The 14,772-nt window shown below is 40.6% G+C and overlaps 1 protein-coding gene across 3 annotated transcripts in view; it reads right to left on the reverse strand.

The window, feature by feature from the left end:
• ATP8A1 (ATPase phospholipid transporting 8A1) overlaps positions 1-14,772 on the reverse strand; it is a 210,606-nt gene that overhangs the window by 7,361 nt on the left and 188,473 nt on the right. For all 3 annotated transcript variants that reach the window (XM_036257326.1, XM_036257318.1, XM_036257333.1), the window contains 2 exons: positions 6,677-6,765; positions 5,908-6,000 (listed from right to left, as the gene is read on the reverse strand). In XM_036257326.1, the coding sequence (XP_036113219.1) occupies positions 5,908-6,000; positions 6,677-6,765 (182 nt within the window). The remainder of the gene's footprint in view (positions 1-5,907; positions 6,001-6,676; positions 6,766-14,772) is intronic.

Here is a 14,772-nt window from a genome sequence, read left to right on the forward strand (position 1 = left end):
TTTGGGGAAGTGGGCAGCTTTAGCAGCAGGTGGTCTGATTTTGTTAGCAGAGCCTTGTTGGATGGGGTGCTGGGAAGTAAAATGGAAATGACTACAAAAGACTAGGGAATGGTAATGTATCATTATATAGCTGCTTCTTCCCAAAATACATTTTCCAGGTTTCAGGCTGGTTTTCCTAAATGCATAATACTTTACTATTACCACATCAAAATGTTAAGAAGGCAGACAGAAGAATTTTGTCTTTCATAATATGGCAACTTACATATATAAGATAATGTAATTTTGTTTTGTAACATTTTATATAACGCTACACCAAATTTCACTCAGCTGTTCTATCAAGCTAGTCTAGTGTTAAAAAAAAAAAAAAAAAAAAGAGCGATGAAAAGCCTTTCTTGGGGGAAGGAGCACATCACTGTGGAAAGAACATGCAGTCTTACTTTGGTTTAATTCTGAGTCTGTTACTTATTAGCTGGGCACCTTAGGCAAATCCTCCGTCACCTCCCGTCTGAGAGGAGAATCCCTAACCCTCAGGCTGACTGTGAGGATTCAGGGAATGTCAGCACAGTGACGGGCACTCAACAAATGCCACTCCCCTCACCACTCACCAGACCCTCCAAAATGTATTAAAAAATCAACTAGACCAGAGATCATCAGAAAACCTAAGATGCTCTGTGAGGATCATTTCTGAGGCCTTGGTTTCTATCCAACACTAGCTCAACATAAGATGTCTATTGCCACCCGAGTTGAATTTATAATGCCCCAGTGCACGTCCTTAGTGGCAAACTGATGTTTGTTTGTTTTTGCCTTAACTACCTATCATTACTTATAGTGCAGAGTCCCTCCTAGCGAACAGAAATGCCATGCACAGGAGGGAGAGTTAAGTGACGATGATTTGCATTTCTTTAGTCTTATCCTACCTTAATTGGGGAACTACTCTTCACACCAAAATTATGCCATTTTGTGCCACTGATGTTTATGGGTACCCATATGACTATCAAGTCACACTATAAAATATACTGGTAACTTGTTAACCATTAAAAGAGGTGTTATAAGTTCAGTTTTTGTTGAATAGCTGAACATCATGTGAGAAGAAAATAAGTTTCTAGTGCCTTCTCATTAAAAACCACAATTTAGTCAGTAGTTTTACTCAGCCTTGTATGGTCTTTTACTTACATACCAAGATATGCAAATTCTAATCTGTTTAATGCAATTAGAAACATAACAACTACCACTTATTTATTGTTACCTTAGTTTCAAGCCCACTATAATTTTGCAACTTAAGTATCTAGTGGAAGTGAGATGGAACAATACCATGTTTTAAAATAGTACTTCATTTAGAAACGTAAAAAATGTATAGGTAAAACCCATTTACTGTCCAGAACATGTTGTCATAAGCTATTTACAGTAATTTCTTAAGAGAGGTAAATTTGCCCTGGCCAGTTTTGCTCAGCGGTTAGAATGTTGGCCTGTGGTCCAGAGAGACCTGGGTTCGGTTCCCGCTAAGGGCACGTACCTCGGTTGCAGTTTGTTCCCGGCCCTGGTTGGGTCGCGTGGGTGGCAGCCACTCGGTGTCCCTTTCACGTCGATGTTTCTCTCTCTCTCCCTCCCACTCTATCTGAACAAAATATAAAAAAATGTCCTCAGGTGAGGATAAAAAAAAAAAAGAGGTAAATTTGCATTTGTCTTTATATTGGGTTGCCAAGCTATTTTGGTTGCCTCATTAACATGGATCTCCTGTGGAAAGTCAATAACCCTTCGTTCATGGGGTGTTTTCGTGTGCAGTACGCGGCAGCTACCCTGTGCGGGTGGTGGTGGTGGTGGTGGTGGTGGTGGGGAGATACACAGTGAACATACCAGGCCTAATCTCTGCTCTGGAGGAGAGACTATTTCATTGTTCGGTCACTTTTCTTTACAGATGCTGGACAGAACCATTGTCACAGTGATAAGTAGGCTGGGGGGAAAACACTTCCTATGTCTGCCTATCCTAAACCCTAAGAAAATGATGTAGCCTGATATAAAATCCAGTGTGGCAATTAAAAAATATAGTTTCTTTTCTATCAGTTCTTGTTACAAGTGCTTTAAGATCAACAATACAGGGAAAGGCTGGGAGAGACCACCATCGCTGTCCCTACGACAAACGATGTAACAGCCGTACTTCCCTGTTCTCTCTAAAGCTAAGGCTATGACCAGCCGAGGAGAGGGCTCCTTCATGGGGACTGACCTGAAGACTCTGGGCTTCCATTCTATTCAGTAATGGGCCGTGCTGATATGCTAGTTAATGTCCACAGTTACTTATAAAAACCATGAGACTTATGATCATATTTGCCTGAGTATGAGATGTACTGCTTCACACACACACACAAGACACCCCAAAACCACTGCCTGTCTCCAGTGAAACCAATGTCCACAGTCCTGTATTTTAATCCTTTGGGTTTAAATTTACTTTTTTTTTTTTTGAGAAAGTAAGATGTTACAACTTGTAGATAAAGTACTCTCAAGTGGGATCTGTGAGGCCCCCAAAATTAATATTTCTGCTATAAAATGTATAAACATTTACATTATAGAAAAAATAAACACTATCAATATCCTTATATTTATAGAACAAATGGTTTAGGTTTTTCCAGGAAATGTTTGCTATAAACCAATGGAAAAAAATTGATTTTTGAAGTGTTGGTTTTTTTTTGGAACTGGATATGCTTCTGCTTCCCAGCATTGGTTCATGTCCACATGAAGAAGTTACAGCAAAGAACAGGGTCTCGCCGCTTCTAAGTCAGTTCCTTAACCAAAAACAATCAGCCAGGGCTACGCAGTGATCAGGAGCAAGGTTTGGATTTATCCTCCCAATATTTGAGGCTTACATCAACTTCTACCATAACCCATGGCCCAAAAGCAATATACGTAAGGTGGTGAAATACACCCCTCCCTTAAGTTTTGATGTAAAATTGGAATATACCTAACTTGCTGGATAACATGATAAGTGGCATATTATTTCCTCTCAAGAAAACTCATTATTTTAACTAAGATGTTCTAATTTTTGAAAATGAGTGAAGATGAGAAATAAATTATTGCAAATACTGGTCTGGAGACAGTGCCTACAAGTTAGAGCTTCTCTAGGAGTTTCATTTCATGTAATCTTGACTTCTCTGACAAGAAAAGGTAAACCATCATTGCTTTGGACAGTACCAATTTAGGAAGTGTAACCCATATAATTTTATGTTCTTATGTATCCTATTTTTAATTAACTACCCACAGGTCAACTATGTATTTACTACCCACTACTTTATTCTTTCACCTATCTTTCTGTCCTCCCTCCCTCCCTCCCTCCCTTCCTTCCTCCTCCCCTTCTTTCCCTTAACCATTCATTTATCCATTCACAAAATATTTATCAAGTGCTACTACGCTCCTGGTGCCATGCTAGGTGTTGGGTTGCAAAGACTAAGACAGAGGACCTCTCTTTCAAGCAGTTCAATCTAGTAGGGGAAACAAATGAACATAGGTAAACAAATAATTATAATACAGGCAATAAATATAAAAACAGAGGAAGAGTACACAAAGTACAGGGATAGAACAGAGATTAACTGTATTTGTGAAAAGTTGAGGTAACTGCATATAAACTGGGTTCTGAAAGCCAGGAATTGGACTGCCCAGTCTGCATGAGGGTATCAGCCTCTAGACAAGGGCACAGCATGTGCAAAGACTGGGAGGCATACAATAACCTGCTGCTTTGGAAGTGAGGGTCTGATATTGCTAAATACATAGAAATCACAATTTCTCCCTCTTTGAAAATGTAGATAAAATTAGTGGACTTTTAAAAACTTTGGTGTTGATATCATTGTCCAAGATTCCTAAAATAAAACTGGCAGTAAAATCAATCCGACAATTCCCTGACTGCCGTGGAATGCAATTAGTTCAGCATGAAGACTTTTCTAACTAGTTAAGATGCCCCCTCACCCCCAGCTGTCACCTAGCAGGAAGACACTGCGGTCATGCTGAGCATCAGCATCCTTCTGATCACCAATGGGCGGCAGCAGCAGCAACATGGGGTACGTGATGTACCAGGGGTATTTGTCTGTGGTATTCAGATAATAGCTAAGTCATTTTTGAGTTCTTGAGGCTTGCTGAAGATCTGTTTTAGGCAAATGAGCTGGGCAGCAACAGGAAAATTTATGACGCATTTTCTATGGAGAAGCTGGTGGTCATGTATGGTGGAATTCACTTCTTTCCTTTTAGGCTCTCTTATTTTATTTAGTTTAATGGAAGGGGCTACATACATCATAGATTCATCAAATCTTTAGCCTCCGGAGGTCATCACATCAAACCTTCAGCCTGATTTATAAAATGTCACCGATATACAACAGACCACGAAAACTAAATATCACGTAGAGAGGCTTAATGTAAGTTTTATTAGCATATGAATATGAGAAATGTCCTCCTGAGGGTAGTAGCAAGTATCATCGGTGGCCTCTCCCTAATAATTGTTCATAAATGGTTTTATTCACAATTTTGTGAACTATAACTTTTACCACATCCTTTTTATAGCTAGAGTGAAAGAGAGAGAACATATTTATTGAGGGACTATTTGTGCCAGGCAATAGAACAGATGCACACTTTTAGATGAAGGGACAGAGACGGAGGGGAAGGTGGAGGGAGGGGGAGACTATCTCTAACCTTGAGCACAGGTATGACTGTCCCCATCCCATACACAGGGACACTGACTTAGAGGGGGCAAGGACTTTGGCAGGTCAGTGGTAGGCTCTTTTTGCTGCTCTAGCATGTTCTTGGGAAGGTAGCACAAGGAGGCAGAACAGTGAACGGTAGGAGCTGGGACTTGAGAATCAATTAACATGGCTCAAGGCTCAGCTCTGTCATGTCTGACCTTGAGAACTCAGTCTCTCTGAGCCCCCGTTTCCCCATCTGGAAAAAATGAGGCTGATGGATTTGTGTGTGGTTGTTACAGGGAGTCAATGAGATAGCAAACATGACGTGATGAGTGAGCCCGGCCCGCACTAAGTGCTCAGCAAAGCCAGTCCTAACAGCCTGAGAGACGCACAGACTGCTGGGTGACGTGCCCCTCAGGCCTCATGACAGCAGTGAGGCTGGAAGCCAAGGCCTCAGTGTATGTTCCCAGCCTGATGCTGACTCCATTGTACCAAACGGAATAACAAGACGTATACCGGGGCAAAATATTTCTTATGGTTTAGTGTGATGAAAGAGAGAAAAATAAATACCTGGTAGTACCTTCATAATTGTGGTTTATTCTAGACTGCTTTCAAATAATTTAAATTCCCTTTTTATAATGCTTTGCGAATTTAGTCAAACTGATTAGCTTTCTAAGCTTGCTTTCTTTGGGGTGGGGGTGGGGCTGAGAAAAGGGCCTGGAAGACTTAGATGACAAGCCCAGGTCAGGTCCCAGCCATACACTGAGCGCGTGCGCAGCTGCAGGGCACTCCGCCCTCAGTCAACCTCTGATTTTCACGAAACACCAATTTATTATGGATACTGTTTGAAGCAAAAGTATTTTCCCCTCTTTTAGTTTACTTAACACAATACTATTTGTATCTACCATTTATTTAATGCTCATTAAGCACCAGATATTGAGCTGTTTGCTTTATCGATGGTAATTTTATTCAGTTCTTACAACTAGCCATGAGGTAGGCATTATCACCCCCGTTTTATAGATGAGGAACATTGAGGCTCAGCAGCATTAAGCCACTTGCCTAAGGTCACACACAGCTTAGTGAAATGACAGATTTGATTGGAACCCACATCTCTGATTCTGAAATCTGTCGACGACACGGCTAGCTCCTTGTTAACTGATAAAATGTAAGTTTTACCACTTGTTTCCAATTGCTAGTAAAAGAGAAATGTAAAGTTCACTTGGAAAAGAACAAACTCAGTGTATTTTACCTTTTTCCGAGCACGACTGCTCCTGGGTCTTGAGATTTTGCCTCTAGCTCCTGAACTTCATCTACTAATGTTTTAAAAGCAGTCCTCTTAATGCTGCAAAAAAAATTTGCATGGAAATATTTGTGTGAAACTTCACAAAACTACTTCTAAGTACAACAGTGACCAGCGTACAAACAACAATTTTTCAGTAGAATATAAAATATTACTATCATTTTGAGCATTAATATGATCACAGAAACAACAGTCTTAGGTTTATACCATTAAAAGTCTCATAGTAATTAAGTAAGCAACATGTAACTAACTTTAATGGTACTGTTTTTATGGGAAGAGATGACATAATAGTTATAATCCTTGAGATAAATTGATAAAGTTCTAGTTTCTTTCGTTCTATATTTTATATATACTTAAAATCAGGCAAGCAAAAAACTTCATTTCACAACTATTGTTCACTAATAAAATATATATGTGTGTTTGGAGATAATAGAATTTTTTCTTCTACCTTCACTGGGTTTTTCAGGTTGATTTCTAAAAACGTATTCCCTAACATTAACTGAAACTACCTAATCTACTTCTTTTTCTGTCTTTTAAACTAATTTAGTTTTCTAGTTCCTCAATCACTCCTTTCTTCTTTATTGATTTATGTAGAATAAGTGAATATTACTAATTCGTATTCTGCAAACTCTACACTCTTGAGTTGATGTTACGAGTAGAGAAATGTGGATTAACAGACACGTGCATTTGTGTGCACAGCACGGAGAGCCACACTTACACCTTGTAGGCTACATCCAGCAGCAGGGACGCCACGGGGATGAACAACAGGCCGGCCCAGAAGACCCCGGAACTAAACAGCATGGCTGCCTGGGAAGCCACCAGAAACAATGTCACTTTAAACACCACGAAACACATCATTCACGTTTAGTTTTTATACGATTTTAAGTAAAATAATTTTAAGAATTTCATTCTGCAAGAGGGTATGCTACAATAACTCTAAATTTAAACTTGTGAAATATTTGAAATTAAAAGCCAAGTGTTCAAACAGGTCTTTACTACATCTACCCCCCCAACCCCCTTTGCTATTATAGCAAAGTTTTATTATTTGCCGAGTCTTTTTATATTTTTATTATTGTGGTCAATGGAATAATAAACTTTGACCTTCTTTTATAACTTAGAATATCTCTGACCTTTGTTTATATATTTATAATATAAAAATCCATCTTTTGGAGCAAATTCAAATATATTTTGAATTACATTATCTTATAATACAACATGTAAAATAAGTCTTATTCTAAAGAAACTAACTTTATTATTTTGCAAATAAAAATGAAATACTTTAATAAAATATAACATGATAGTAAAAAAATCATCCAGATAAATCATGACTACAGTATAATCAAATGAAGATATCTATGAAAACAATTTTACTATTTTTAGCTGATATTATATAGAATAATCTTAACTTTTGTTCAAAGATTTACATAACTTGAATTGGTACATTCTGTTATTGCTAAAGTAAACCAAATATCTAGTATGTAAAACTCAACAAAAGTGTATTAAAAATAATTTTAATCATTCTTTGTATCAAATCCCATATTGCTATATCATAGTCACTTGAGTTGCAAACAAATGATTCTATGATCACAAAACCAATAAATTCTAGTGGGTATTTGCAAGTATAATAAAAATTCCTTTGTAATATAATTAGATTACACAGAGCTTAAAAGGAATATGCCATACAATAAAACCAAAAGAAATATTTTATTTCACTTCAAGTCTATTTGTTTATCAGGAGCAAATCTGCAGTAAATATATTGTTATAACCCCACTAAAACGTAGCCAACTAATGCATGCACATTTGCGCTCTACTAAAAATCACACAGAATTTTTTTTTAACCAAGTGTGGTTCAGGAATTAAAAATGATCTTGAGTTTAATCCTTATAGGCAGTTTCAGAATTACACAAAACAATCCTAACCAATCCATCCTTATCAAATAGAAAGATTACACATTTTAAATTACGTTTCAAATTACCTTTCATTTTTACTCTCAACGGAAGACTAGGAACTGCTGTTTAAATTTTTTTCTACATGAACATGGGCTTATTGATACAGACTGTTGGTTCAAGTATGCTAAGATTTTTTTCCCCTTTATAGGATCAGATAGCTCTGAATACGGTTAAAATAAAAACACGCTATTACAAAAAATTTCAGAAAATAAGTGTTGCCACGTGGATTCAGTGAAATAGCGCCCATATTCTAGACACCAACGGCATGAAAAATATTCACATAAAAGTCACTTTATTTTATAAGCAAAACATGATCTTTGACATGTTTGCTGTCATCCTCAATGGTGAAAACCAACAATAACTATGTAATAGGAAATGTCTATCAAGTCAGTGGATTTTGTTTAGAGTGAAGGAAGCTTTTCAGTATGGTAACAACTGTAAAAAAAACCAAACCACAACCACACACATTTCTTTTTCCTTCTAGGGGGAAAAGGTAAGATTCAAGCTTCTAAGTCATGTTCCTGAAAATACCTTGTTTACTTGGCTTAATTTGAATCCATTCTGATCGAGGGGGCAAGAGGAGAAAGCTTTATTCTTGCCTTTGCCACCTTGTACTAAACGTCCGCGGATGGAAAGGCCAACGCGCTGGCGGAGCCTGCAGGCTGCTAATTCTGACCATTGTCATGTTAACCGGCGCCCACCATTCAGTCCACCGGCCTTTGGCTTTACAAACGAACAACATGAATTGAGGGGAAAAAAGTTTTTCTGCGTCATATCTGAAAGCCTGTCAGATTTTTTTTCCCCCCTTTTGCAGAGCTAATCCAAACCTAAAAGATTTAAAACCGGCCTTCGCATGAAAGACAGAGAGTCTCTGTATTTTTTGGATGAAGAGGGGCAAATCCCACAGAGGTATTTCCTTCCTTTCTGTGCAAGGACGCTCCCCCTCCCTCCGTAGAAACCATTTTTTGTCTCTAACTTTTCACATGTCTCCACTGCAGGCAGGTCAGCCGGGAAAGGCGCTCGACCTCGCACACAATGGGGAACAGGAGCTCCCTCCCAGAGCAGTTTGCAAAGGGCTCCTGACGTGGGAGCCCGGTGCCGGGCCAGGGGCCCCCACCCGCCCCTCCAGGCCCGTGAGACCGAATGGAATCGCCACAGAAGTGGCTCCCGGGGCCTTGAGAAAGGAGGCCGGAGCCCTAAAGCCGGTAACGGAGGGCACAGGCCCTGCGCGGGGCCAAACCACCGCTTGTCTCTGCAGAGCGATGCTGGCTCCACATGGGACCACGCGGGCTCCCCAGAGGCACCAAGGCTGCCTGAAAATCCACGATGCAGCAGAGCAACGAGGAATTGTTCTCATTTCCCCTGGAACTTGCGGAGAAAGAGCGTTTGAGCAAATGCAGCTCACGTGTCTGTAGCACGCTGAGGGGCTTGACCAGGGAAGAGGGCCTTACCTTCTGAGCACCTGCGTTGTTCCCACACCGGAGGGGAACACTTACTTCCTCACCTCCAGGGTCCCCACGTCCAGTCTTGTAGGAGAAAGAATTTCAATGTGCTACCTGCATACAATCCTTCAGTAAAGAGGTTCTTAACCCTACCCCTCCTTTTACACTATAAATATCAGAGTGCTGCTATGACTCTTTCTTGGATAAAGTACTGATGCTGTCTGAACAGGCCGGCCCTGGGGGAGTCCTAAGGCTGTATGGAGGACCCCCCTGGAGCAGGCCCAGACTTGGGAGCAGCGGAGATTGAGCCTCTGCCTTTTCTCAGCTGTACAGTGGATTGGAAGAGTTAAACATGTTTGTAAAGTGGCTGCTTTTATTAGTAACACTGATTAATAACAAACTTTTCCTTTCTTCTGTTCTTCCTAGTGGTCTCTCCCAGGAGCGTCAAGGAAGGAAGTTTTTAATCACAATATCAAATTAAGTGTGAGTCAGTTTATAAATGTCATGGATTCATCACGTTAATATTCCAAATTATGCTTGTCTTAAGACTGACATTGGCCAAAGTAACTGACCATTAATAAATTGCCATTCTTCTCAATTTGCTAATTTAGGAAATGGAGATAAATTATTTTTTTTCATAAAAATTATTGATGACTGCATGGGCATAATATATTAATTTTGAATGGGAAATTATTCAGAAAATAGTGCTATAAAGCAGGGTTTTTTTGGGGGGGTGAAGGGCAGCAACATAAATTTATATAAATTGCAGAGGGCTTAGGAGTTAATGTGAATAACAGAAAAACCAAGACGTGATTATTATTTAAAGTTTTATATATGGACTTTCTTAGCTTAAAAAGTGAAAAAACTACAAAAAGAAATGCTTTAGACCTGATTCATAAAAATGTAGAATATCCACATGTTCAAAAAAAATATCACTGAAAAGCAAATGAAAAACAAGAATGACTGCCATAAATATATGAAATTCTGCAATACTATCTCGTTATAAAAATAGACCACTTATCTTCCTTCATAAGAACAGCTACAGACCCCAAGAGGCAGGAAGAGACGGAGAAGGCTCTCACAAAAGCAGCAGCAAGGAAGTAACGACTTGGAGAAGGGTTGAGTCTCTCTGTAGTCATAGAAACACAACCAAATCAGATCAGAGTTCACTACCACTGCTGAGGGGGGTATGGTGAAAGAGGTCTCTGCAACAATTTATGTTCACATGGGCAATGCACTTGTTGCCTTTGGGAAAGGTATTTGACAGTGTGCATCAAGGACACAGTGTTCATTCCTATGAATATGATAATGCAATTTCTGGAACTACATGTTGAACTTGGGCACAACTTTTTTTTTATCTTCACCTGAGGACATTTTTGCATTTATCTTCAGATAGAGCAGGAGGGAGGAGAAGGGGGAAGAAAGAGAGAGAGAAACATCGATGTGAGAGAGACACATTGACTGGCTGCCACCCACACAACCCCAACCGGGGCCGGGGACAAACTGCAACCGAGGTACGTGCCCTTAGTGGGAACCGAACCCGGGACTCTCTGGTCTGCAGGCCGATGCTCTAACCGCTGAGCCAAACAGGCCAGGGCTTGGGCACAGCTTTGACGTTTAGGTTAGTATCCCATGGAACTGTTCTGGGATCACCAGGCCTGAAAGCACACCCCCCCTCCGCCCCGAGAAGCATACTGTGGCCCAAAGTTCCATAAAGGTAGAAATGAACCCCGGCAACACTCTCTCGGAGTCCCAGCACAGAGTAGCAAATTTAAGGCTTCGACGAATCCCAGTAAATAATCCTACTATAAAGTTTTCTAAACTAAGATTTCCAAATGTATTTATAGACCCTGGGACACTTTCCCCTATACATTGCTTACTAACATCCCATGGAAATAATTTGGGGGAATGCAAATATTCATTGTGGGTATTTTAAAATAGCAAAACAGGACACAATGTGGCTGGTTGAGTAAAGGTAATTAGAAAACTGGTTGTTTGGAAGAGTCCTGAATAAAGGGAAAAGTGAAACATCCTGCTGTTCTCTCAGGAGCCTTCTGTTATCACAGAAAGACTCCGGAGGAAGGGTGGCAGTTTCTGTGACCTATATGGGGATCAGTCACAACCTCTCCCTGGGGCACAAATCTCTTGCCTATACTTCAGACACGACTACCCAGCCATGAACCTGACCATCACACAGGTCCTTCAAACAGAGGCAATGCAAACTGAACACACTGTCATCCGCCTAGACCGGCTTTTCCTGAGTGCAATCCGTCCAGGGAATGGCTTCTCTAGAAACTGGATTCTATCCTTGAATTGTTTCCTTATACCACATCCAACATATCACCAAAAAGTCCTGCTGGGCTTCAGTATCTTTGACAGCTACGCTCGCCAACCCTGCTGCCACTGCCCCAGTCTCAACATTTGCTTGTCCTGCAAACAGCCTCCTCGCTGAACTGACTGACTCATTTTGCTCAGCTAGCCAGGCGCAGCCTGCAGCCAGAGGGCCAGTTTCAAAGCGCAATTAGGTGTGTGTTCTTGGATCAAACCCTTTCAATGGCTTCACACCACCCAAAGGATAGAGCGCAAAGTCCTTAGTATGATTTAAAGACCTTTCCTACCTGATCTCTCTTTGCTTCCCCCATATCCTCTCTCAGGCCAGTCCCATCTCAAACTACACATTGTTTCCGTTCCTGGGACGCGCCTCTGCTTGCTCTCAACCTTGGGCCCTCGAATCTGTGACTGTTTCCTCCTCAATCTTCACATCAGAGGTCACTTCCGTCCTTAGACTCGGGTTAGCTGACCTCCATGGGCTTTCATTTCGATGGCACCCATCACCCATTCCCAGCTGCTCCTTTGTCTTCCTGTAATACTTTAATCTCTGTTCGAGGAAGGAATAAATCTTAATAAATTTTCAAAACCCAAGTGCTCAACCAACGAGCAGGTGTTCAATAAATAATGACTGAATAAATAAGTTCTTACAACCTTGTGTTTGGAGAGATTAAAAGTCAAAATACCACAGGCTTGGGACTGTGTTCCCGAGACGTGGTGGTTCCTGTCTGATGGGTTTTCCTGTGTTCTGGCCTGGAGTTATCCTGGGAGCAGTTCGAACTGGATATTTATGTGATCTGGGGAGAGGGGAGGAGAGGCTGATCCAGCTCCCTCACTACCCTTTTCTAATGCAGGTTGTCTTTTCTTTTTTTAAAAAAGCTGAGCGACACGTATTAAAAGCTTAAGACTCAGTGGTTCTCAACCTTCCTAATGCCGTGACCCTTTAATACAGTTCCTCATGCTGTGGTGACCCCCAACCATAAAATTATTTTCGTTGCTACTTCATAACTGTAATTTTGCTACTGTTATGTCTTAGGCGACCCCTGTGAAAGGGTTGTTTGACCCCCAAAGGGGTCGGGACCCACAGGTTGAGAACGGCTGGTTGTATTAAACTCCCTTCCCTTTTCTTCCCTATGAATAAAAAAAAAAATTTCAGTGATCCAGGAAAAGTATATCTAGAAGTAACATAAATTTTATGTGTGTGTGTGTGTGGGGGGTGGGGGTGGGGAGAAGGGATGTAGACTGGCCAGGAAGAAAAAAGGTCTTGTACTAGTTTACCACTAAGCATTTACTTTTCGTGTCCTCTGATCCAAATCTTTATTCTGTGGCTTCAGGTACTTTTGGAATGCTGTGTATTCCACAACAAAAAGCCATCTGCTATGGCTTCAGGTAATTATGTTAATGACATCTGGGTAACTTTCTGTGACCCGGTTGCGTTACTTTTCAGTTGCAGCTCCAAACAATCCCTGCTTTGGAAATCCCAGACCTCCTCTGCTGGGCTCCTCTCTCCCGGGAAAGCCCTTCCAGCTCTCCTCCCCGACAGCTCAGGGAGCAGCAGGACCCAGACGCCTTTCCCGCCCAAGCCCGGGACGCGCCCTCGCCTGCGCTGGCCCCTGTGCATCCTGATCATAATTATCAGCAGCTTACATTCTAATGACCTGTTAATCTGTTGGTTGATTCCATGAGAGTCAAGCTCCTCAGGACTCTCTCTTTTTTTAAAACTTTCAACCCACTGACACCCACGACAGGTCCCGACACACAGGCACTCCATAAATCTCAGTTGGACTGAGCTGAACTGGGCTCTTATAAAGGATGAATTATTGCATTCCCCATAAAAACAGACGGGGCAGAACACCCAGAAAATAACTAAGGAGAAGGGTGTTTCAGATAAACCCCAATATGTTTGCAATTACCCCCAGAAGCTCTTGATTACTCAGAGACAAAGAAAACCCTCAGCTTGAATTATCCCAGACAAACATACACAAATCTTAGAAAATATGCAAATTGTTCCAAACAAAGAAAATCATAGAAAATATGCAAATTAGATACCAGGTCACAGCACTTATGTGCTTTTTCCCCCCCTTAGATATTTTTGCTGGTGAGGGACTGAAGGAGGGGTGATCACCCTTGGGGCTTTGAACCCAATATTCAATCTAGCTGTACGATGCAAGAAATAATCCTTGAAACCCACCCTCTGGTAAGGGAGTCATGAGAAAACAAATGATTACAAGAGGAAGGGCTAGTTGTGACCTGGATCAATCAGAAGTTAACTTTTCCACAAAAAAGTAAAAATTGACTGTATATCAATATATACTGAGAACTGAACATGCAAAAGAATAGAGTCTTTCTAAAAATGAGTCAAGAGCACTAGCGAAAGTGTGGCTCTGAAGCTTTATTTTCTGGGGATATAGTTTCCAGAAGAGTAAAATAATTAAGAACAGAATTTGTTTTTGTGTTTGTTTTATTTTAATCTTCCTTACTGTGCTATTTAAAAAACTTAAAAGTACCATAAAAATGAGTATAGCATTAGTCACAAAATATTCTTTTTTTTTTGTATCGTCACCCAAGGGCATCTTCTCATTTTTTTGTTCAGATAGAGTGGGAGGGAGAGAGAGGAAGAGAGAGAGAGAGAGAGAAACATCGACGTGAAAGGGACACAGAGTGGCTGCCACCCACATGACCAACCAGGGCCGGGGACAAACTGCAACCGAGGTACATGCCCTTAGTGGGAACCGAACCCAGGTCTCTCTGGACCGTAGGCCGACGCTCTAACCGCTGAGCCAAACTAGCCAGGGCAGGAAATATTCTTTTTATTATGAGAAATATAATTTTAAAATGTTATAATGATACTGAATAAGTTATATAACATAAGTTACCCCAGTGCTCAATGTCTACTTGCTTTATCATTCTTACAGGTTTTGTGATGGCTCTATATTCTATCTTCTTAAAAACCCTCTCATAAATAATCAATTGTTTCATTACTAATAATTCAATTTGTAAAACATAATGATCCATATTTCTGATGGTAGGAAACTATTTTCTTTTCAAAATTATTTACTTATTTTCTAGCTTTACTGAGACATCACTGACATAT

Source organism: Molossus molossus, unplaced genomic scaffold (genome assembly GCF_014108415.1).
Source record: "Molossus molossus isolate mMolMol1 unplaced genomic scaffold, mMolMol1.p scaffold_m16_p_1, whole genome shotgun sequence".
In the NCBI taxonomy this organism is placed as follows: Eukaryota; Metazoa; Chordata; class Mammalia; order Chiroptera; family Molossidae; genus Molossus; species Molossus molossus.